General features: G+C 42.7%; 1 protein-coding gene across 3 annotated transcripts in view; it reads right to left on the bottom strand.

Moving 5' to 3' along the window:
- Positions 1–21,801, bottom strand: part of Lars2 (leucyl-tRNA synthetase 2, mitochondrial) — a 94,142-nt gene that overhangs the window by 50,194 nt on the left and 22,147 nt on the right. For all 3 annotated transcript variants that reach the window (XM_052186873.1, XM_052186871.1, XM_052186872.1), the window contains exons 4-7: positions 15,908–15,999; positions 11,880–11,940; positions 2,704–2,793; positions 18–161 (exon numbers count right to left, since the gene is read on the bottom strand). In XM_052186873.1, coding sequence (XP_052042833.1) covers positions 18–161; positions 2,704–2,793; positions 11,880–11,940; positions 15,908–15,999 — 387 coding nt within the window. The remainder of the gene's footprint in view (positions 1–17; positions 162–2,703; positions 2,794–11,879; positions 11,941–15,907; positions 16,000–21,801) is intronic.

Here is a 21,801-nt window from a genome sequence, read left to right on the forward strand (position 1 = left end):
CAGTGGCTGCCACTTACCTTTGCATATGCAGTTGTCTTAATGAACCACTGTCGGAGGTATTTCTTCTCTACCTTGGCTCCAGAACGCCATGAGCAGCCGTATTCATTCACCTGCTCATTGGCTAGCACTGTTTGATCCACTGGATCCCAGTTAACCAAGGCCTGTTAGGAGACAGGAGATGGGAATACACTGTGGTGAATGCTTGGAGAACAAGGCTGACATGTTACACTGTGGCTCCAAGCCTCAGGACATCTTTGGGGTGAGCTGCCTGACCAATGTACCACTAGTAAGCTGTGACAAGGACACATAAAATGCCTTTGTTAGAATAGGCTTGGGAAGATGGACATCTATGAGCACATGGCCAATTCAACCTTAAGTTTTTCTTGATGACATGACGAACATTCAGGATTAAAAATTTGAGAACACTTTGGAAAAGAAGAAAAAATGGTATCTATTTAAAGTTTAGGAGAATAGGGTTATATTTTGCAGAGGAACTAAATATACTGGTCTTTAATAACAACACTGTTCACTGAGTGATAACCAAGTGCTAGTTCCCATGCTCAGTGGTTTCACAGCTAAGTGGCGACATAGCTCAGGTTAGCTTCAAACTTGAGCTATTCCTGCCTCAGTCTCTCTAGAGCAGGGATTACAGTTGTGTGCCACTACCCTTGGCTTATGTGAAGTGCTTTAATGCTCACAGTCGACTTTGTGATAAGTAGAACCATCAAAGAATCCGATCCTCAGAGAATCCTATCACAGAGAATGAAGTTGAGGGGTAGAGAAGCAATACAACAAACCTAAGGTCCCAAGACACCTACAGATAGGGAAGGAATTTAGGTCTCAAGAAACTAAATTATGCTTGTAATTCTTGAAGACTGTATTTAAGATAATGTGGAATATACAAAAAGAAAGTAAGTCTTAAGTGAACAATTAATGAATTTTTAAATGAGTAAACATATGACCACTAGTCTTGTTAAAATATGGGACATTTTCAGCTCCTCCAGAAAACCGTTATGCTTTCTGCCTTCAACACTGAACCCCAAGGGTAACAATTCTGAGTCCTACTCACAGATTTACTTGGCTGGTAGAACACGTGGTCCTAACCATGATGAAGGCACTCCAGAGTTCCTGTTAGTTTCCTTTGTTTGAAACAAATACTTCTGTCTACACTTACCACTTTGTGACATTCAGGTGCCTCCTGGTACAAAGAAGGCACTAAGTACCAAGCAAGCTGGGGATTGCTCTAGTGATTTGAGAAGCACTGCTTAAAAATTTAATGGAAGACTATGTAACATGTGCAAATCCTCAGCACCAAAAAGTATTCATGGTAATTCCAACAAAGGCAGTGCTAGCAATCATGTGCCTCATAGACCCTTCTTCCTTCCTGTTCATTGCCTGCCGCCTATACCTTAGCTCTGACCTGCAGGCTGGTTTGCCTTCTGTGAGAAACTATGGTGAGCTGAAGGAGGTACTACTAATGGCTACAGCACCGTCAGACGGCCTGTCCTGCTGGGTCAGGGGCCTAACACTACCCTCCAGCTTGAGTCAAATGGCAAGGGTATTCTGTCACCACTGCTAGACGCTTTCCAGCCCTTAGAGGCTGTGCTAAAGTCAGCACAGCCGGGCCTACCCTTTATTATGTTCTTTCAGTGTTTTTTTTCAATATGTGTTGGGATCTGACTGGTTCTGGATGTTTCCCACACATAACAGTCAGGGTGGGGAGAGGTTAGCCAAGAGTTATAATCTGGGTTAGTATTTTATAACTGCAATTAGTATAGTCACAAAAAAGTTGAAGCTATGCCATCTGGAATCAGATGGAAAGATGATCATTGAACAGTTTATTTTCTCTAACATGGGATCTTCTAGGTCTTCACCTCATAAGTATATAGAGATGTCCAGGGCAGAAAGTAACTAGAACCTAAAAGTTTTAGGTTCATAAACCTAAAAAAATTGGCTCATCTTTTTGAGTCAGGGTTTCTCTGTGTAGCCCTGGCTGTCCTGGAATGCACTCAATAGACTAGGCTGGTCTTGAACTCAGAAATCCTCCGCCTCTGCCTCCCTGTGCTAGGATTACAGGTGTGCGCCACCACGCCCAGCTTGGCTCATCTTTTATTACCACTAACACCAAGGAGATTTCGGGAGGTGAAAAGAAAGGACTGAGTACTACTGCTTTATTTTTGGTAGTGCTTGGTCTGCTGTAGATGAGATGAACCTGAAGTGGCCTTCATCTTTACCATTATGCACAAATAGGACTTTGTTTTTCACATAAAAGCTACGATTTTTGTTTTGTTTTGGTATTTTGAGACAGGGTCTCACTATGTACCTCTGGCTGACCTGGAACTCATTGTGTAGACCAGGCTGGCCAGAATTCACTGAGAACTGCCTGACTCTGCCTCACAAATACTGAGATTAAAAGGTGTAGGTGCTAAATTTAAAAAAAAAAAAAAAAAAAAGGGCCGGCCGGTGGTGATGCATGCCTGTAATCCCAGCACTTGGGAGTCAGAGGCAGGTGGATTTCTGAGTTCGAGGCCAGCCTGGTCTAGGGAGTGAGTTCCAGGACAGCCAGCACTACACAGAGAAACATTGTCTCAAAAAAAAAAAAAAAAAAAAGGTGTAGGTGTGCCACCACACCTGGATAACAGTGATGATTCTATGATGGAGAGGATTTATAAAATTTTAAAAAGGAAGCTAACATGAACTTACCTCCTTTTGATAGGCCAGTCCAGCTTTGTAGAGTTTGATAAATAGGTATTGAGTCCATTTGTAGTAATCTGGTAAACATGTAGTGATTTCCTGCCAGAAAGGGAAGAAGTATAAATATATAGTCAGGCAGAGATTCGGTTTCACTAAGTCTTAAAGTGAGTAAAGAAGCCATTTATGCTGGGAAGAAAGAGATGATGTCATTAGACTGTCTCCCCTATCTTTTCTAGATGTGTTCAACGAGAGTAGTCTCAGGTCTCTCACCTATTATCCATGGAAGAAGTTACAGTATAGGAAAAACAGCTATGAGAAAACTTTTTAAAAGAATTAATTAATTAATTAATTATTGTATGTGAGTACACTGTAGCTTTCTTCAGACATGCTGGAAGATCCCATTACAGATGGTTGTGAGTCACCTTGTGGTTGCTTCGAATTGAACTCAGGACCTCTGGAAGAGCAGTCAGTGCTCTTAACCATCTCTCCATCCCCAAATTTTTTTTAAACATTTAATAGTTTTTGCATGTATGTGGGTGTGGGGATACATGCATGCTGTTGTTGACTGAGGCCAGAAGAAGCCATCGGATTCCTTGTAACTAGAGTTACAGGTGGCTGTGAGATACCAGATATTAGTGCTGGAAACTGAACTTGGGTCTTCGGGATGACAGGCAAATGTTCTAAACTGCTGAGTCATCTTTCCAGTCCAGCTGTGAAATTTTTTACCAGGATAAACACATGCTGGGGGCCAAGAATATAACTCATCTGAAAAGCAGTTATAAATGTCAAGAGTATTTGTTCACTGTGATGTGATTCTCATTTCAGAATAAATCTTTTGTCTACACAGAACCTAGGTCTAATAGCTTATCTAGCCTCATTATTTTCTCTTTATTATATAATATGAATCAAGCTATTGTCTACATGGGGGAGATTAATCAAAAGTTCCTAAAGTTTACTTTCTGCCTGAAAAAACAAGTTTAATATAGAATTTTAAAAACCAGGGCTTCATGCATGTTAGGCAAGGACTCTACCAACTGAGCTGCATTCCTAGCTTTTCTTGGTTGTTTTATATTCTGTTTTGTTATTATTGTTTTATGTAGCAGCGTCCTAATTTTAAAACAACTACATATTTGGGTGTTACTGGGAGTCAAGCCCAGGGCTTCAGGCATGCTAAAAAGTTCTCCAACACTGAGCTATAACCCCAGCCCAGAAAATAAGTTTATAAAAAGGCAGAAGAGGGGTTGGAGAGATAGCTTAGCAAATAACAGCTTAATAAAAAGAGAACTGGCTCTTTTTCTAGAAAGTCTTGAGTTCAATTCCCAGCACCCACATGGTGGCTCATAACCATCTATAGCTGTAGTCCCGTGGAATCCGAGGTTGTAGTGTGAAGGCATACATGCAGACAAAATACCAATATACATAAAATAAACAAATAAAACTTTTTAAAGATGCAAAATAACTTGACTCTGACTACCAGCTCCATCTCCCCACTGTGAGACAAATCTGCCAATCTAATGGTGGTTCCAAGTAGCCTGGCCCCTGCCAAAACCTAAGCTATGGTGAACCACCAGCTCCCAGGGACTCCACAGGCACCTGATATATACGGATGCCAGGCATGAGGAAACTGCCAGCTCATGGATCAGACTAGCAGACAGGGAGGAGCTTGCCTCCCCAGATCCCACTGTCAGCACCAATGCTACCTTCTCAGCCCTGATCTGCTAATAGGGCACAGATGTGCTCTTTTTAGTTTTCTAGACAAATACATTTAAAATTTTCATTGTTAACAAACATACGTCAGGAGCTGTCTTCTACTCTGTTTTACTCATCATTTTATGCTCTCCAACACTGAAGCACCCCCAAATGCTGCTGAATTAAGAATAAACCAGATGCATGAGAGTCTATACACAAAAGCACATCTGTATATTTCACATAAGTTTCACAGCTAAATTCTCACTGTGCTGTGGTCACAAACACACAGGGAAAATAGAATTGAATTGGAGGGTAGAATGGGTGAGAATAATGGAAAGTATATTAGACCTTATTATTGTAGAAATAACTTTTTTAAAAAAGTTTATCTACTACAGTACATAAAGTAAATAAAATGTCAAACTGTTAAATCTAGGGATGGGGCCCATTAACACTTTATTTTGTGTTTATTTGAGTTGCTCATAATGAAATATCAAATCTTTCTAATTAATATAATAATAAATGGATTACAATGTTAATCAGGAATATTTTATAATGCACTCTTAGATCTGCTTCTCTCTATATATAGTTTTATAATGTACTTCTTGGATCCCTTGAATCTGCTTCTAGACACTGAGTAAAACTCACGAAGCAACAGAACAGCAAGAAGCAAGTTGGGGAGGAAAGGGTTTATTGAGCTTACACTTCCACATTGCAGTTCATCACTAAAGGAAGTCAGGACTGGAACTCAAGCAGATCAGGAAGCAGGAGCTGATGCAGAGGCCATGGAGGGATGTTTCTTACTGGCTTGCTTCCCAATAGTTCAATGTCTGGGATCCAACTCATGATCTTCTGGGCTTCTCCAAGGGCTTGGGTCACTTCTCCAGCTCTGCCCTTTGTAGCACACAGCTTATCTTCTAGGCTCCAGCTGCCTGTACTTCACTGCTGCTACTGTTCTTGGTGGTCATCGTATGGTACTGGCATCTCTAAAACACTGTTGACTTCTACTGTAATTGGGCTTCACCAATAGCCTCTCATAGGCTCTCTTCATGGTGACAAGCCTCTGCTCCTATGCATGACCCATTCAAGTCCTGGGCCATCAATTGCAACTGAGGCTGCACCTTCACCAATGGCCTTCTGTGGCCTCTCACTGTGCCAAGAGCCTCAGCTGCTCTTCATGACCCCTTCATGCCTTCAAAACCAGTACCATCTAGGTGATTCTTACACAGTACTAAGTCCAGCCACAGCACAAAATACAACTGTGGCTATCTCTGGAACACACTCTCTGTGCTCTCAGAAAACACTTCCAAGAAGATTTCATCTCAGTGATGCTGGTCTCTTCTTAATCACCGCTAGTTTCTTAGCTCCAGCTAACCAGCATCAATAGTCCCAGTAACACAAAGGTTTGCTTTAGTGGTTCTGGTATCTTGTTACAGCTGATTCTTCAGCCCCAGCTAACCAAAACCACAGAATCTTCACAATCAAAACATGGCCACTTTAAGAGTCTTTAATCTTCCCTGTGAAATTTCACAAGCCAGGCCTCTATCTTCTGCACTGTTCATAACATTGTCTTCCAAGCTCCTACAGAACTTTCCACAGCTTTTCTAGCTCAAAGTTCCAAAGTCCTTCCACAATCCTCCCCCAAACATGGTCAGGTTATCACAGGAATACCCCACTACACTGGTACCAATTTATCTTAGTCAGGGTTTCTATTCCTGCACAAACATCATGACCAAGAAGCAAGTTGGGGAGGAAAGGGTTTATTGAGCTTACACTTCCACATTGCAGTTCATCACTAAAGGAAGTCAGGACTGGAACTCAAGCAGGTCAGGAAGCAGGAGCTGATGCAGAGGCCATGGAGGGATGTTTCCTTACTGGCTTGCTTCCCAATAGTTCAATGTCTGGGATCCAACTCATGATCTTCTGGGCTCCTCCGAGGGCTTGGGTCACTTCTCCAGCTCTGCCCTTTGTAGCACACAGCTTGTCTTCTAGGCTCCAGCTGCCTGTACTCCACTGCTGCTGCTGTTCTTGGTGGTCGTGATGTTTGTGCAGGAATAGAAACCCTGACTAAGATAGGCATCATTAGCTCAAGGTGAAAGAGTCTCTACCCCCATTTTCTCCCTGACTTCCCATATGAACTTGACCTGCTTCATTTGTTGCTTCTGCCACTGCCATCTAGAGAAAACATAATGCTAGCTAGCTGCTGCATGGCCGGGGCCACTGCTGTGCAGCTGCCTCGGGGGACCAGGACTGAGGAGACTACCGTGGTTCCCCGTGCTGCACCTTCCCACCTGCAGCAGGTCAGCTGTTTTATTACTAGGTCAAGCAATGCACATTTTGAGAGTCACAGATTCCCTTTGGAGACTTCCATGATTTGCCCATTAGAACAAAAGAAAATTCTAATCTTCTAAAATCATCAATGGAATTTCTTTTTGAAATTATATCACTTAAAAGCTTTTATTTTAGCCAAATGGCTAAAAATCAAAACCCTCTCTTTAGATGTTCATTGTGAACTACTTACTCAAAACACAGTTCTACAGTCAAGAGGCCATTGGGCTCAACACCCATGGAAATATTAACAGTTTCCCTCTCTCTAAAGCAGAGACTCTGCTCCCTGGGGATTATCTGGCAATGTCTAGAAACAATTCTTTGTCACCGTTTTGTGGTGTGTGTATGTGTGTGTGTGTGTGTGTATGTGTGTGTGTGTGAGAGAGAGAGAGAAAGAGAGAGAGAGAGAGAGCGTGTACACATACATGCACACATGAGTTAATACTCCAGAGTTAATATAAAGGAAAGTCCGGAGGCAGAAGCAGGTGGATCTCTGTGAGTTCGAGGCCAGCCTGGTCTACAGTGTGAGTTTCAGACAACCAAGGCTACAGAGAGACCCTGTCTTGATAAAACAAAAGAAACAAACAGTCCCCTCAAATTATCTAGCTAAACATAGTTTTCATTTTTGTGGATAGGGTCTTGTATGTAGCCCAGGCTGGCCTTACACTCAGGGTAATCTTCCTGTCCTACCCTCCCAAGTATTAGGATCACAGGGGTGAGGCACCATGTGCTGTTTTCCGCTTTAAGTGTTACTAGCGCAATGCTGACCTAAAGGTTTATATTATTTCATTTTAGATCCGAAGCCACAGGCAGATCAAAGGAATGTTAGACAGACAACTTTCTAGTGGGAAGTCCACAAAAGTGACAAAGAAGGCAGAATCTCATCTTCTGGAGCTAGTCCAGTTACTGAGTTTCTCTTCTCCATTGGATGTGGCCCTCCACTGAACATGACTGGCTAACTACCGGGAACATTCCCAGACACAGGGCAGAGCTGGATTGACGTTTGCTGGAGACAAGTGATTTTTTTTTGTAACATCTAAATTTTAAATAATTTAATATGTCCCTAAGTGGTGATCTGACTTAAAGTTTTTCATGTAATAAATGTTTCTGTTTTGAAGTCAGAAAGCCATGTGGTTATCAATATGTTGGCTTATCCTTCCACAAAGCAGATGTCAACACAGAAGGTTGAAGATCATCCCCTGGGATCTAGCCCATGAGCCCACATATTTGGATCCAACCACATGTGCAGGGCCCACTAGGGCACCATGCACCTGTGGGGTGGGGCATCCTGCCATCCTTATCTGCCCATAGCATGGATGGCACCAGTTGGTAAAACTTCTTGCTGAGACAAATCGAAAAAAGCAAGTAAGACTGACTGTCTCTAAACCCCTAACATTTCTGTTTCTTACTTTTCACTGTTTTCAAATACGTTCACACATCTGGAGATATGGCTCAGTATTTAAAGGCACTTGCTGCTCTCCAAAGGACTGGGGTTCAGTTCCAGGTACACATTTGGCAGCTCAGACCTGTCTGAAAGTCCAGTCCTAAGAGATCTGAACCCTCTTCAGGCACGCACACGATGCACATGCAAACATGCAGGAAATCATTAATACACAAATAAGCCCACACCTGCATTAAGGTACTGTTGATTTTAACACAAAGTCAGGTAATTCAAGTGCACAGCTCTAAAAGCAGGTACAATTCACTCCACATAGCTCTCTATAAAGGTATCAGCTTTTATACCCCGTGAGCTCCAGAGAGCACCATCTGGCTGTCTATCTGGGATCTCAGTGAAGCAGCTCCTCCACATTGCAATCTTACACTTTATACTGAGGTTTGTGTTGAAAATATTTCATAGGTTTATAGGACCCAAGGCAAAAGATACTCTCTCTCAGAACACAAAGAGGGTCAAAGCAACCTCTTGGAAACCAACCATCTCCCCCTAATGACCTTGAATAACTTTACCAAACAACTAAGCCAATGTCACAGTGACTTGTGGCCCAGTGGCCCAAAAATTCGGCATCAATGATATCCAAGAGCACTGCCTGGTTATATCTGCAGTACAGAAGAACATTTGTACTGGGTGCTGGGACCATGGCATTCAGGACCCATCTGGTGCTCTGATACTCCTTCCTTACTTTAACAATATGGATGAGTGTGATGTCAGGGAAGGACACTCAGAGGTCCCCAGCAATCCCCAGCAGAAGAGGGACACAGTGTGATACAGCTTAGCACAGTACTGGTTTGGGTCTGTTAGCTCTTCCTCTGGTTTCTGTCTGGGGATTTTTCTTTTTTCTTTCTCTATAGAAAGCTCATAGCAGGGGACTGAGGCAAGAGGATTGAAAGTTTGAGGACAGCCTGGGTTACACAGTGAGTTTCAGACATTCTCTACACAATGATGAGAAGCAGAAGTGGCATAGGACTGTGACCCACTCACAAGAAGGAAGCAGCAGAATAAGTGTGAGGGCAAGGGGCTGGGTGCTAGTGTTGGAAAGGCAGCTACCACAGAGCTTAGTGGTGGAAAGCTTGGGCAGCATGTAAGAGGCTCTGGGTTCAATCTCCAGCACTAACTTGACATTTAGGGACAAAACACCCTCCATAAAGTGACAGAGGAGATTAATTAGTTTGAGTTCCAATTTGTTGTCAGCCTAGGTGGGCAGAGACCAGCACTCCATCTTTCTAGAAGGAAGGAACACTGATAAAGCTTATATGATTTGAAACATCCTCAAACTTTCAGGCTCAACAGGGCAGAATCTTCCAACAGATTCTTTCACAAGGCCAGTTCTCTAGGTTTCCTGAGGATGTGAAAGCATTTTTTTCAGGCATGAGTGAGGGCCAGAAGCTGAAAGCAAATGCCTTCCTTATCGGCTCACAAAGCGAACAGTGGCGGCCACAGAGCTTCTGCACTCTCACTAAACAGTGTGAACAGTTTCACCTGAGACAAAGACAAAGAAATGGAACCATAAACTTAGAAAAAGTCATAAAAAATACACAGTAGGCCAGCAGAGTGTGTGTGTGTGTGTGTAGAGTGGCGGTCTGTTCATGTCTGTGTTCACATATATGCATGTTGAGACCAGAGGTAGGCAATGGACATCTTCAACCACTCTCCATTTTGTTTGAGACAAGGTCTCTAACTAACCTGGAGCATACCAATTTGGCTATGCTGGTTCCAGGCATCCTCCTGCCTCCACACTCCAGTCCTAGCCCAGATCTTAATGTAGGTGCTTGGTATCCAAATTCAGGTGCCTCAACATTTTCGTGACTCAACATTTTCCCAGCTCCTAACCTAGAGTTTGGGGTTGTTTGTTTGCTTTTGTCCTGTTTTGGCTAGGGTTCCAGTGGAGGAAGAGCAGTGACTGGCAAGCACTGGCCTAGCTGGACATGCACATGTGCCAAGACATGGTCAGAACTTCAGGATGACTCCAACAGGTTAGTCTTAAAAGATACACATCAACTTCACTTCAGAGGCTCCACCCTGCCCCCTCCAGGGTGAGTCTGGACTATAGGAAACACCTACAAGAGGCACATAATCTCCTAAGGAAACCCAGAAACCCAGAGCTAGAGACTGGGTAGACAAATGCTGAGTCAAATACTTGCAGTGCCTGTCACATGTTGTCAAGGCAACTGGCTCTGAGCTCTCACAATGGGAGCTTCTCCCCAACCTGGTTGTCAGGCACTTACCTACCTCAAAGTACTTCTTAAGATGATTTTGATTCTTTCAAATTTCAAAAATTTTTTTTCAAAAAAAAGCCCTCATTTTAAAATATATCTGCTACCCTGCAGGCCTTGTCACTTCAGGGCTTAACCCTTCTTATTTGATGTTTAGTCATATGTGTAAATAAGGCGCCAAGACCTTGAAGTCATAAATGACTTTCCATTCTGTACCTTAACCATGGTGTCTGAAGGCAGGAAGGATGCAGGGCCTGTGTGTTTGGGATGAAGAGGACATTATTCACGAATTGTAATCACCATCTAACGGTTGAGAAGGAAAGGCTGAAACAAATGAGCCCATGGCATGAAGAAATATGAAATGTGTAAACTGCTATTCCAAAGCATGTTCTCTCTCTCTCTCTCTCTCTCTCTCTCTCTCTCTCTCTCTCTCTCTCTCTCTCCCTACCCTCTCTACCCTCTCCCTTCTCTCCTTCCTACCCCCTCTCCCCCTATGTGTTCAGGAACACACACTTGTATATTCATATAAGACCAGAAGAGAACATTGAGAATCCTCTTCTACCTCTTTCTGCATGTTCCTTTGAGGCAGAGTCTGTCTTTGAACCTGAGACTCACATTCTGCCAGCTAGGCTAGAATCTACCAAGCCAAAATTATCCTGCTGTCTCCACACCACTCTAACCTGGGGTTACGTGTGTGTGTGTGTGTGTGTGTGTGTGTGTGAGAGAGAGAGAGAGAGAGAGAGAGAGAGAGAGAGAGAGAGAGAGAGAGAGAGAGAGAGATGTTATATGAGTTTATCCCAGTGCTTCAGCAAAACCCCACCCAGTCTGTTGAGTGAGTGGGTGCTGAGAGGGACCATGGCAGGGAAGAGACCGTTTACTGAAGGGCCATCAGCATCTCCCTTACTCAGCAGCCTATTCCTCCGAGGCCTGGGCTGGGCTCTGAAGGTCTCCTTTCATAGTTGGCATGACCCCCAGGTACTCATCTGTAACCCACCCCTCCCACTCTGGAATTTCACACTAGCTTTGGTGTGTGACTTCTTGAAAGATCTACATAGCAAAGACTGTATGTGCCAGAATCACCAAGGGTTTATGCATACCAATTCTGAATTCAGAACAAAATATAAATAAATGGCCAGTTCATCACCCAAAGGACCAGCAGGTTAATATTTAATCACTTTTATATTTATTTCAATATTCCTTTTAAACTGTTGCTGTGTGCCAGAAATCCTTGTAAAAAGTCTTTGCTACACACCCGGCCCAACCCATTATGAAGTCAAACAAGAAGTCAAATAAGAAGTGAGCTCTCTTAGCTTAATCCCACAGAAAATTATTTGTATACAGGCAAAACACCTACTCTGGATTCTTTTGTGCTTGTGGAGAACTAAGCCTTCTCTCCAGAGATCTGTCACTTCCTTTTCCTTCTCACAACCCAACCTCGAGGAAGGGCCTCACTTGATCAGGCCCTTCCCTGACCAGAGCCCCAGGAAGAAAAGTCAACTCACCCTGTCCCAGCTGAAGCACAGGCCGAGGCGGTCAAGCTGCTTCCTCATGTGTTTAATATTGCTGTGAAACAAAGGGAAGCAAGTTTGACTTTGAGAGCAGATCAGGGCCACGGATAAACTACATTTTAAGAGTGTTTTAGAACATGTAAAAAGTCTAGCTCAGTCAAGGAAGCTTAACTGTTGCTTTGTCCTGGCAAGGAAAAAAAAAAATCAATCCCTAACAGTTAGTAAAATATCAGTGTGCTAAGCAGACACCCATAAGCTGACTTGCTCATCTACTAGATGCCACTTTGGGCTCGGCCCTGGAGGCAGTTCCTTCACTGCCATGCTAACAAGCAACCCCTTGAATGTGTGATCCTGGCCTTTCCATATGTCTATGTTCTACACTGTTAAATAAAGCAAGCAAGCTTTAAAGTAATTGAAAAAAACAAAAGCACAATCAAACCCTTATGTGTTGGGTTGGGTAGTTAATGTATAAATTGGGGAAATTCAAAAGAAATAGCACAGTGTTCCATCTATCAGAACCTAAAACTGCTCTCAAATTGGATGAGAAGTGCACTAATCAATTTATAATTCTTGTTGCTGGAATCAGCTAATGCCATGTTTGATCTACTTTATTAGAGTTGTCATTTCCTCTTTTGCTTCTTTTTGATCACTTCCATAATCTAGAATGAATTGTATGATGGATAGAGAGTACAGTGAGTTTGCTGCCATGCAGCTTTAGGTAGAAACAAGGAAAGGTAGTAATGGTGCTGGGGAGATGGGAATGGGTGAGAGTGCAAGGGTGCTGAGTTCACAGCAAGAGAACCTGAATACAAATCCCCAGGCATGACTTGCAATGTCTTGGCCCTTGATTGGGGAAGACACAGCCAAGGGGGTCTTGAGAGTCACTGACCAGCCAGACTAGCTGAAATGGTGAGCTTCCATCTCAGTGAGAGGCCCTACTTCAGGACAGTAAGGTAATACAGGAAGATACTTGGCATCCTGCTCTGGATTCCCAGTACACAAGCTCAGCTGGGCACATTCATGTAAATGCATTTTACATGAAAATTGGAGGTTAAGGGGATGGAGGAGAAAGGAGAAAGGGAGGGGAAGAAGAAGGGCAGGCGAGAGGAGGAGGGAGGACAGGGGAGGAGAGGAGAAGAGGAGGCAGTGGAGGTTCTAAAGACAGGCCTGGAGCTGTCTGGCATCTGAAGAGTGAGATGATGAGAAGTCCCAGAAGATTCTGACTAACAGGGAGAAGGCTAGGAAATCTGGGCTGTGGAGCAGTAAGAGAAAGCCACACCCAGCCTCGGGTAACTGTATACCTTACTAAGTTGCTCCTTGCTCATAAATGATTAAAACATAAATTTAATCTTCAGAGAAAATCAGAATGTATTGATTGGCTGTGGTTCAGATCCAGCAGCTAAGAAGCACTGATGAAACTGAATAAGTCTAATTCTCTCCTCCTCGTTTCCTTCATAAAGGTAAATGCTCAGGAAAGAAGAGTTTGTAAATAACAAGCATCCGAACGAGCAAGCACACAGCCTGCTCTGATGGTTCGCAGGCTTACAGAGCATTAAAAGGCAAGTGCCAGGAGCTGCAGTGGCTCAATGGTAGCCTGACAGCCTGAGTTTGATCCCCACAATGTGCAGATGGAAGAGGAGAGCTTCCGCTCATAAACTGTCCTCTGACTTCCATATGTGCACTGTGACACGTCCACCTTCCTCATAGCTGACTGACTAGCTAGACAGACACCAGTGCACAGAATCCTGTTTATTTACATCCTGGCAATTTGCCAGCATTGTGGTGGTTTGTTTTTGTGTTCTTCTTTTTGCTTTCAGTTCTCTCTTATACAAAGGTTTAAAAAGGTTTTTAAAAGGTTTCTCTTGGAAACTTGAAGCAATCCCACTAAAATCAGGGACTAGACAAGGCTGCCCTCTTTCTCCATATTTATTCAATATAGTACTTGAAGTTCTAGCTAGAGCAATTAGACAGCATTCCAACAAATTGAAAAGGAAGAAGTCAAATTATCACTATTTGCAGATGATATGATAGTATACTTAAGCGACCCAAAAAACTCCACCAGAGAACTCCTACAGCTGATAAACAACTTCAGCAAAGTGGCTGGATATAAAATTAACTCAAGCAAATCAATAGCCTTCTTATACTCAAAGGATAAACAGGCTGAGAAAGAAATTAGGGAACTGACACTCTTTACAATAGCCAAGATATAAAGTATCTTGGTATGACTCTAGCCAAACAAGTGAAAGATCTGTATGACAGGAACTTCAAGTCTTTGAAGAAAGAAATCCAAGAAGATCTCAGAAGATGGAAAAATCTTCCATGCTCTTGGATTGGCAGGATTAATATAGTAAAAATGGCCATCTTGCCAAAAGCAATATACAGATTCAATGCAATCCCCATCAAAATTCCAACTCAATTCTTCATAGCATTAGAAAGAGCAATTCTCAAATTCATCTGGAATAACAAAAAATCCAGGATAGCTAAAACTATCCTCAAGAGTAAATGGAGAATCAGTATGCCCGACCTCAAGCAATACTACAGAGCAATAGTGTTAAAAACTGCATGGTATTGGTACAGTGACAGGCAATTAGATCAATGAAATAGAATTGAAGACCCAGAAATGAACCCACACACCTATGGTCACTTGATCTTTGACAAAGGAGCTACAACCATCCAATGGAAAAAAGATAGCCTTTTCTACAAATGGTGCTGGTTCAACTGGAAGTCAGCATGCAGAAGGATGCAAATCGATCCATTCTTATCTCCTTGTACTAAGCTCAACTCCAAGTGGATCAAGAACCTCCACATAAAACCAGACACACTGAAACCAATAGAAAAGAAACTGGGGAAGACCCTTGAGAACATGGGCACAGGGGAAAATTTCCTCAACAGAACACCAATAGCTTATGCTCTAAGATCAAGAATTGACAAATGGGACCTCATAAAATTACTGAGTTTCTGTAAGGCAAAGGACACTGTCAAAAGAACAAAATGGCAACCAACAAATTGGGAAAATATCTTTACCAACCCTACATCTGACAGAGGGCTTATATCCAAGATATACAAATAACTCAAGAAGGTAGACTCCAGAGAGCCAAATAACCCTTTTTAAAAATGGGGTACAGAGCTAAACAGAGAATTTTCACCCGAGGAATATCGAATGGTAAAGAAGCACCTAAAGAAATGTTCAGCATCCTTAGTCATCAGGGAAATGCAAATCAAAACAACCCTGAGATTTCACCTCACACCAGTCAGAATGGTTAAGATCAAAAACTCAGGAGAAAACAGGTGCTGGAGAAGATGTGGAGAAAGAGGAACACTCTTCCATTGATGGTGGGGTTTCAAGCTGGTACAACCACTCTGGAAATCAGTCTGGGGGTTCCTCAGAAAACTGGGCATGATACTACTAGAGGACTCTGCTATACCACTCCTGGGCATATACCCAGAGGATTCCCCAGCATGCACTAAGGACACATGCTCCACTATGTTCATTGCTGCCCTATTTATAATAGCCAGAAATGGGAAAGAACCCAGATGTCCCTCAACAAAGGAATGGATACAGAAAATGTGGTATATATACACACAATGGAGTACTATTCAGTCATTAAAAACAATGAATTCATGAAATTCTTAGACAAATGGATGGAAATGGAGAATATCATCCTAAGTGAGGTAACCCAATCACAAAAGAACACTCATAGTATACACTCACTGATGAATGGATATTAGCCTAGAGCTCAGGATACCTAAGACACAATTCACAATATCAAATAAAGCCCAAGAAGAAGGAAGGAGAGGCCCCTGCTCCTAGAATGGGTCAGTGCAGCAGTGTAGGGGAATACCAGGACAGGGAAGTGGGAAGAGGTTGATTGGGGAACAAGGGAGGAAAGAGGGCTTATGGGACTTTCGGGGAGGGGGGATCCTGGAAAGGGGAAATCATTTGAAATGTAAATAAAGAATATATCGAATTTAGAAAAAGGTTTCTCTCTATATAAGTACTTGAGTACATCTTAAATATTTACCTTTGGGTCCAGCTTTCTGGGTGCAAATTCCTCTCTATGGCAGCATTTTCAGCAGGCAATCCAAATGCATCCCACCCCATAGGGTTGATAACCTGGTATAACAGAACAAAGTGAAAATTAAAGAGAAAAAAGAAACATGGGTTTATGAAAGGAGCTGTGCCTTACTGGGAAGGAACAGCTTTTCTTCTGCTGCCTTCCTCCCTCTGCCTGACTCTAACAGGCTTCCCTCCTCACACGGTACCTAAGTTCTAGGACAGACATTTGTCTTGGTTCCTCCTTCCTTTGCCTATCACCATCTTTCATTTTCAATAGAACCCTGTTAATAGGGATTCCAGAGTCTGCTCTGAAGGAAATTTTCAAAGAGAATGATAGAGCCACTCTCTGCCCTACAAACTTTAAAGAACATGTTCCAAGTACAGACGCAGAACCTCTATGGTCATCCTGAGTGATATCCAGCAAGCTTCATAATAAGCCTTATAAAATTCACATATGAAGAAAAATTGTCCAAGAGGAAGGCTAGAACACTGTCCTCTGACTAAAATGTGTCACTGGCTCAGGAAGAGGCACTCCAGAGTGTCTCAGAGTAAACTATAGCTCATAAAAATACCCAAACAGGGCTTGGGAGATGAGATGGCTCAGTGATTAAAGTGCTTGCCTCCGAAGCAAGAGAATGGGAGCTTGGATCCCAGGACCCATATAAATGCCCATGGATACAGCAACCTACCTCTAACCACAACCGCTGAAGGTAGTAGCAGAAAACCCTGAGGACAAGCTGGCTGGTGAGCTAGGGTTGATTAAGAGACCCTGCCTTGCCAGGTTTGCCTGAAACCCCAGCACTCTGGAAGCAGAGGCAGGCAGATCTCCATGAGTTCCAGGCGAGTCTGGTCTACATAGTGAGATCATGTTTAACAATAACACCAAGAGCCAGAGAGACTTTGTCTCAGAAAAATAAAATGTCAAGGATTTCAAAATATCCATCTCATGCCAGAACTTTCAAGTTACAGAACTGTGCTCTCTGATGTGGCAGCCACCAGCCACATTTAAGTTTAATTAAGACTAAGTAAGAACTGGCTAATAGGGTTAGTTCCTGCAATGGAGGTGGGGAGTGGGTGGATGGTACAGGCTGTCCCTAAAGGCTTTACAGCTGGCAGGGAAATAATCCAGGTAAGGAAAGAATGAAACTTGATTCAGCCCAACCTCAGTACTTGGTGCTGGGCCAAACTTTGAGAGTCTGACACCAGTTGCTTGATTTTAGCTATATTTAAGCATAGCAGAATTCTGAAGAAGAAAAAAAAAAGCTTTCTGATAACAATTAATTCAGTCCCATATACACAGCATAACTTAGGACATGTTTACATTGAAATTCTTTACAAAGTACATCTGGCTTCTTTCACTGGGATGAGTTCTGTTGACTCAGAGATACTGCCCAAGATTTAAGGATAGGGAGAATGACTGAGGTGTCAGGATTGGCCAGGACCTAAGATAACAAAGAAGGCACTTAGGCTGTTGCAAGGACAAGTGAAATCTCTCACATGAGTGGGTTTTATAACCTAAAGCAATGCTCAAGATTTAGGGGGAAAGGATCTCGGATAAGAAAAACATAAGTACAGTGGCATGTGGGCTTGGCTCAGTAGATAACAAAGGAGAACCAGGTTGTAAACTACATCCATTCTCAGCATTCCAGGAGGAAGACAAGTAAACATCTCCTTCCTTTGAAGGATTGCTTTGTGTTTAACTTTCCAGGCTTCTCTGGTGCTTATCTGTATACACAAGGAGCTTTTGGCCCTCTTCAAATTCCCATATTCATAGCTCTTTTGGAGTCAACTAGAAACAGATTTCTTTTTTCTTCATTTTGTGTTGTTCAAATTAAAAACACAATGTAGTTGGAACTGGAAAGATGACTCAGTGGTTAAGAGCACTGGCTGCTCTTCCAAAGGACCCAAATTAGATTCCCAAAACTCATGGGGAAGTTAACTGTGTAACTCCAATCCCAGGGCGTCTGATGCCCTCTTCTGGCCTCTGTGGGTACAGTATGCACACGGTGCACAGACATACATGCAGGCAAAGTACTCATCCTAACACATATAGGAATGTATGGTTTTTATGGGAATAGAACTAGTCATACATAAATATTTTATGACCTGCCTTTTTCATTTAACATTACATCACAGACACCTGTATTAAATACAAAAGTACTGATGCAGAGTTTCTGAGTGTGATGGGACCTTTCACAACACAGTTGTGCATGACCTAAGTAAGGATGTAAGATGCTGGATGTTCAAGTTCACAAAAAAAAAAAAAAAAAAAAAATCAGCCTGGGCCAGAGGTACTGAGTTTGTTGTCTCACACCAATGAAGATTAATGACACAGATTCTTGTGGGAATATGTAAGATGGGAGCAGACTTTATTAAGAATTATCACAGAACGATCAAGAACTTAAGAAAAACTGAGAAGAAACTCTAAAGAGAGAGGCTGGAGTTTCCAAGACAGAAGAACCATTTTATTTGCCCAGGTTTTTATAAGGCAATGGCAGAGACTAGACAAGAAACTGAGGTAATCTCTATTAAGAATGGTTAATTCTCTGGGTTATCATGGGCAAAACCAAAGGAAAGCCCACATACTCACAGCATGTGCCCCTGGGCCAACCAATAAGACAATCATCTGATATTCATGCACTGCCTCCAGTTAGGGGTAGTTGAGGCCCCTCTGTCCACCTCTTACTTGGGCTTACTGACCATGAATATCTGCTAAGTGGCCAGTTACTTTGGCCATAGTCACTTCCTTCCCATTTTTCAGGTGTCTTGCTAACTGTTAACTTTGCTCCATGACCGTGCTAGTCTTTGTCTTGACTTACTGGCCATGGTCAGCCGCCAGCTGGCGCTGCTATCTCCAACCTTTTGGTTGCCCCAAGTGCTGTCTATTACATGGAACTCTCTTCAGTCTCACAGCTACCAAGAAGCAGCTGCAGTATTCTTGGTCACTGTCTTCATTATAGTTTGGAATCTCTTTCCTAAAAGTGGGCTGGCTTGTTATAAGCCCTCCTTACTACACATTGGGCTATTACAATTTTAATGCATTAGAAGCAATGCCTTAAAAGCAAGAGTACGTAATAAGCAACAGTATCTAGCATGTATCTCCCAAAGGGGAAAAGTCTTAGGAAAGCTAGCCAGCCAACCTGCTATCAGTGGCCTTGTTTCCTGGAGCCTAATTGTCTCTTCTGGTCCACCTGGATGGTTCATATCCAGATGCAAGTATAACTGTCTTTGTTTTTAGTTTAATTGTTTAACCCTTATATTTCTTTTTAACCTTAACACCGCCTCCTGCCGTGGCATATATGGGAGGTTTGTAGTTTCCATCGTGGGTCCTTTGCCCTTATTGCCTACTATAAGCTCACTCCTACCTAAGTATGATAAATGCAAATCTCTAAAAACAGCATTCTAACATTTACTGAGGGAACCTATTCCATGTAGCTTTGGGAACATGACTAGGCAGACCCCAACCCAAGTGGGACATGAGGGCTCTTTCCTCCCATGAAATATGGCTGACCTATACAGTGTTCCATCTCCTTAAAAGCATCTGCCCCACTCAGAAACTGCTTCCTCTTAAGCTTCACACAGCCTTGGAATGGAGGGCCAGTTTCAAAACCCTCCGCTGATAGAGAAGGAAGCATGGGTTTGGAGTCTTCCCTAGGCTAGTCTGAAGCTAGGCTGGCTACTGGAGTGCTGGGGACCCACAAGGATTCTCAGTGGTGGATCCACCTCACAGTGACATCTGAAAAGGCAGAGCGGCAGCTGAGGCAGGTCCATGCTCACAGGAACCTCGAGAACCTGGCCGGTCCAAGTACCCAGTGTGCCTGGGCTCTGGCAACATTTCCTTCGATCCTGTTTTTACCAGGATCTGTTAAAAACAAGCAAACAATAACAACAACAACAACAACAAAATTCCTTTATTGTTGAAGTGGTCCAAGCTGGCTTTCAGTCTCCAGGAGCCAGGAAGCCTCGTTAAACAAGCACCCTTGGCATACGGCCTGCTCTGGAATATTGCCTTTACCCTCCGATGACACAGTCCTCCTGTGTTGACTTTTTTTTTTCCAGGAACTAAAAAGCCCTGTTCTGGGTTATTCAGGAGTTCTTCCATGCTACCAGACCTACACTTGAATTCTGCTCATGATGCACTGAAGTCTCCCAGGTTGCTTCCTGGGAAGAACACAGCAGCTGTTGTGTAACTGCTCTGCAGAAAGGGGAACTTAATCAAAACCACCAATGGCACCAGTCCAATGTTTCTGCCCACTACATTCTATTAGGTACTGCCCTGATTTTTAGATAAAGTCAATACAGAGAAACACTGTCACACACATATGCACATACACACACAAAACACACAAAGTCTAGATTTATGTTAACAAATTTCTCATTTCTATTTTAATTTTCAGATGGAATTAACATGATAAGATGCTCTTAGGTCACATGTTACCCAAGCTGTCTATGAACATAAAATTAGAAAAATCATAAGCTTCCTTAATATTTCAGATTTCTTGGCAAAAATTAACAAATTCAACTGGCTTAACTCCTGTGAGCGGTCCTTCTTATAACTCCACTGTCTTGCTAGCATCCATCAGAACACTGAACTAAATGTCCCTGCAAGTAAGTGGCGGTCATAAGCCCTGGGGACCATATGCAGAGCCTAGTCCCTTGCTGTAGGATGCCTTACTCCCATTCGCCCAAATGCCTCTGTCCTGGTAGTGGACTGCATTCTGGTGGGTTGCATGCATCTGTAATTCCAGCATTCAGGAAGCTCAGGTGGGAGGGTCATAAGTTCAAAGTTATCCTGGGTTACAAAATAAGACCCTGCTTCAAATGCAAAACTCAGGTATCATGTATCCCAATACGGCACGTGATGTTATCCTGGGCTTCAAGTGGTAGAGAGCATGCTTAGCAGAGAAAAGCTACAGACTGAATCCCAAACAATGCAAAACAAAAAAGACAGCTACAGTTTCTTACCCTTGACTTCTGAACCAAGACTGTCCAAACCATTCACTAGAAGAACTTTTCACTCTGCTGGTTAGTTTTTAAATGACTTGGCTTTCTTCATATCACTGAACGTCCACAGTTAAAATAAGTTACTATACCTATAGCCCACATGTACAAACATGGCAATCTGCCCTAAAGAAAAAAGGATACCTGCATTTATATACTAAGGCCCAGCTAGGTCTAGAGGTCTACACCTATGATTCCAGCTACTCAGGAAGCTAAAGAAGTACCGAGAATTGGAGGCCAACCTGGGTATAAGGCCCCTTCTTGAAATAAAGGGATATATGACACACGCTAAGCATTCTTGATTTCTTAAGCTAACCTCTTTTTATTTTCTAAGCTAACCTCTTCTTGGATGTGAATGCTTCCTACATCTTTATTTTTTCCAGATATTTGACCTATTTTTATAAATCTACTTAAGATATACTTTTAAATATCCATCATGTCAATTTTGGAACAGTAGGAATGTGACATCATGGAAGGTAGCAGAAGATAAAAATGATAATTTTAAGATAATAAATGTAAAAATATTCAGAGGCTGAATCAAGAAGTACCAGTTGCTTAAATTAGAAATCAGTACACTTCAAAATCTGAAAAACCACACTCTCTATCTAGTTTTCACAACAAATACTCTAGTATGTAAGTTTGGGTGAGAAGCTACGGTGACAGTGGAGCCACCCCAAAATTCAAAAGAGGAGGACATCATCACTAGCTCAGACCTGACAGAGACACCATGGCCACCTAGAGTCCAGAGACAAAGGCAGCAGTGGGCAGAATCCAAGGCTGATGTGAGGGCAGGAGTGTAAATGCTTATCATATGGAGCCGCAAGGAACTGGGCAGTGGCTAAGGCAGGTGCCAGGGGA

Source organism: Apodemus sylvaticus, chromosome 7, assembly GCF_947179515.1.
Source record: "Apodemus sylvaticus chromosome 7, mApoSyl1.1, whole genome shotgun sequence".
In the NCBI taxonomy this organism is placed as follows: domain Eukaryota; kingdom Metazoa; phylum Chordata; class Mammalia; order Rodentia; family Muridae; genus Apodemus; species Apodemus sylvaticus.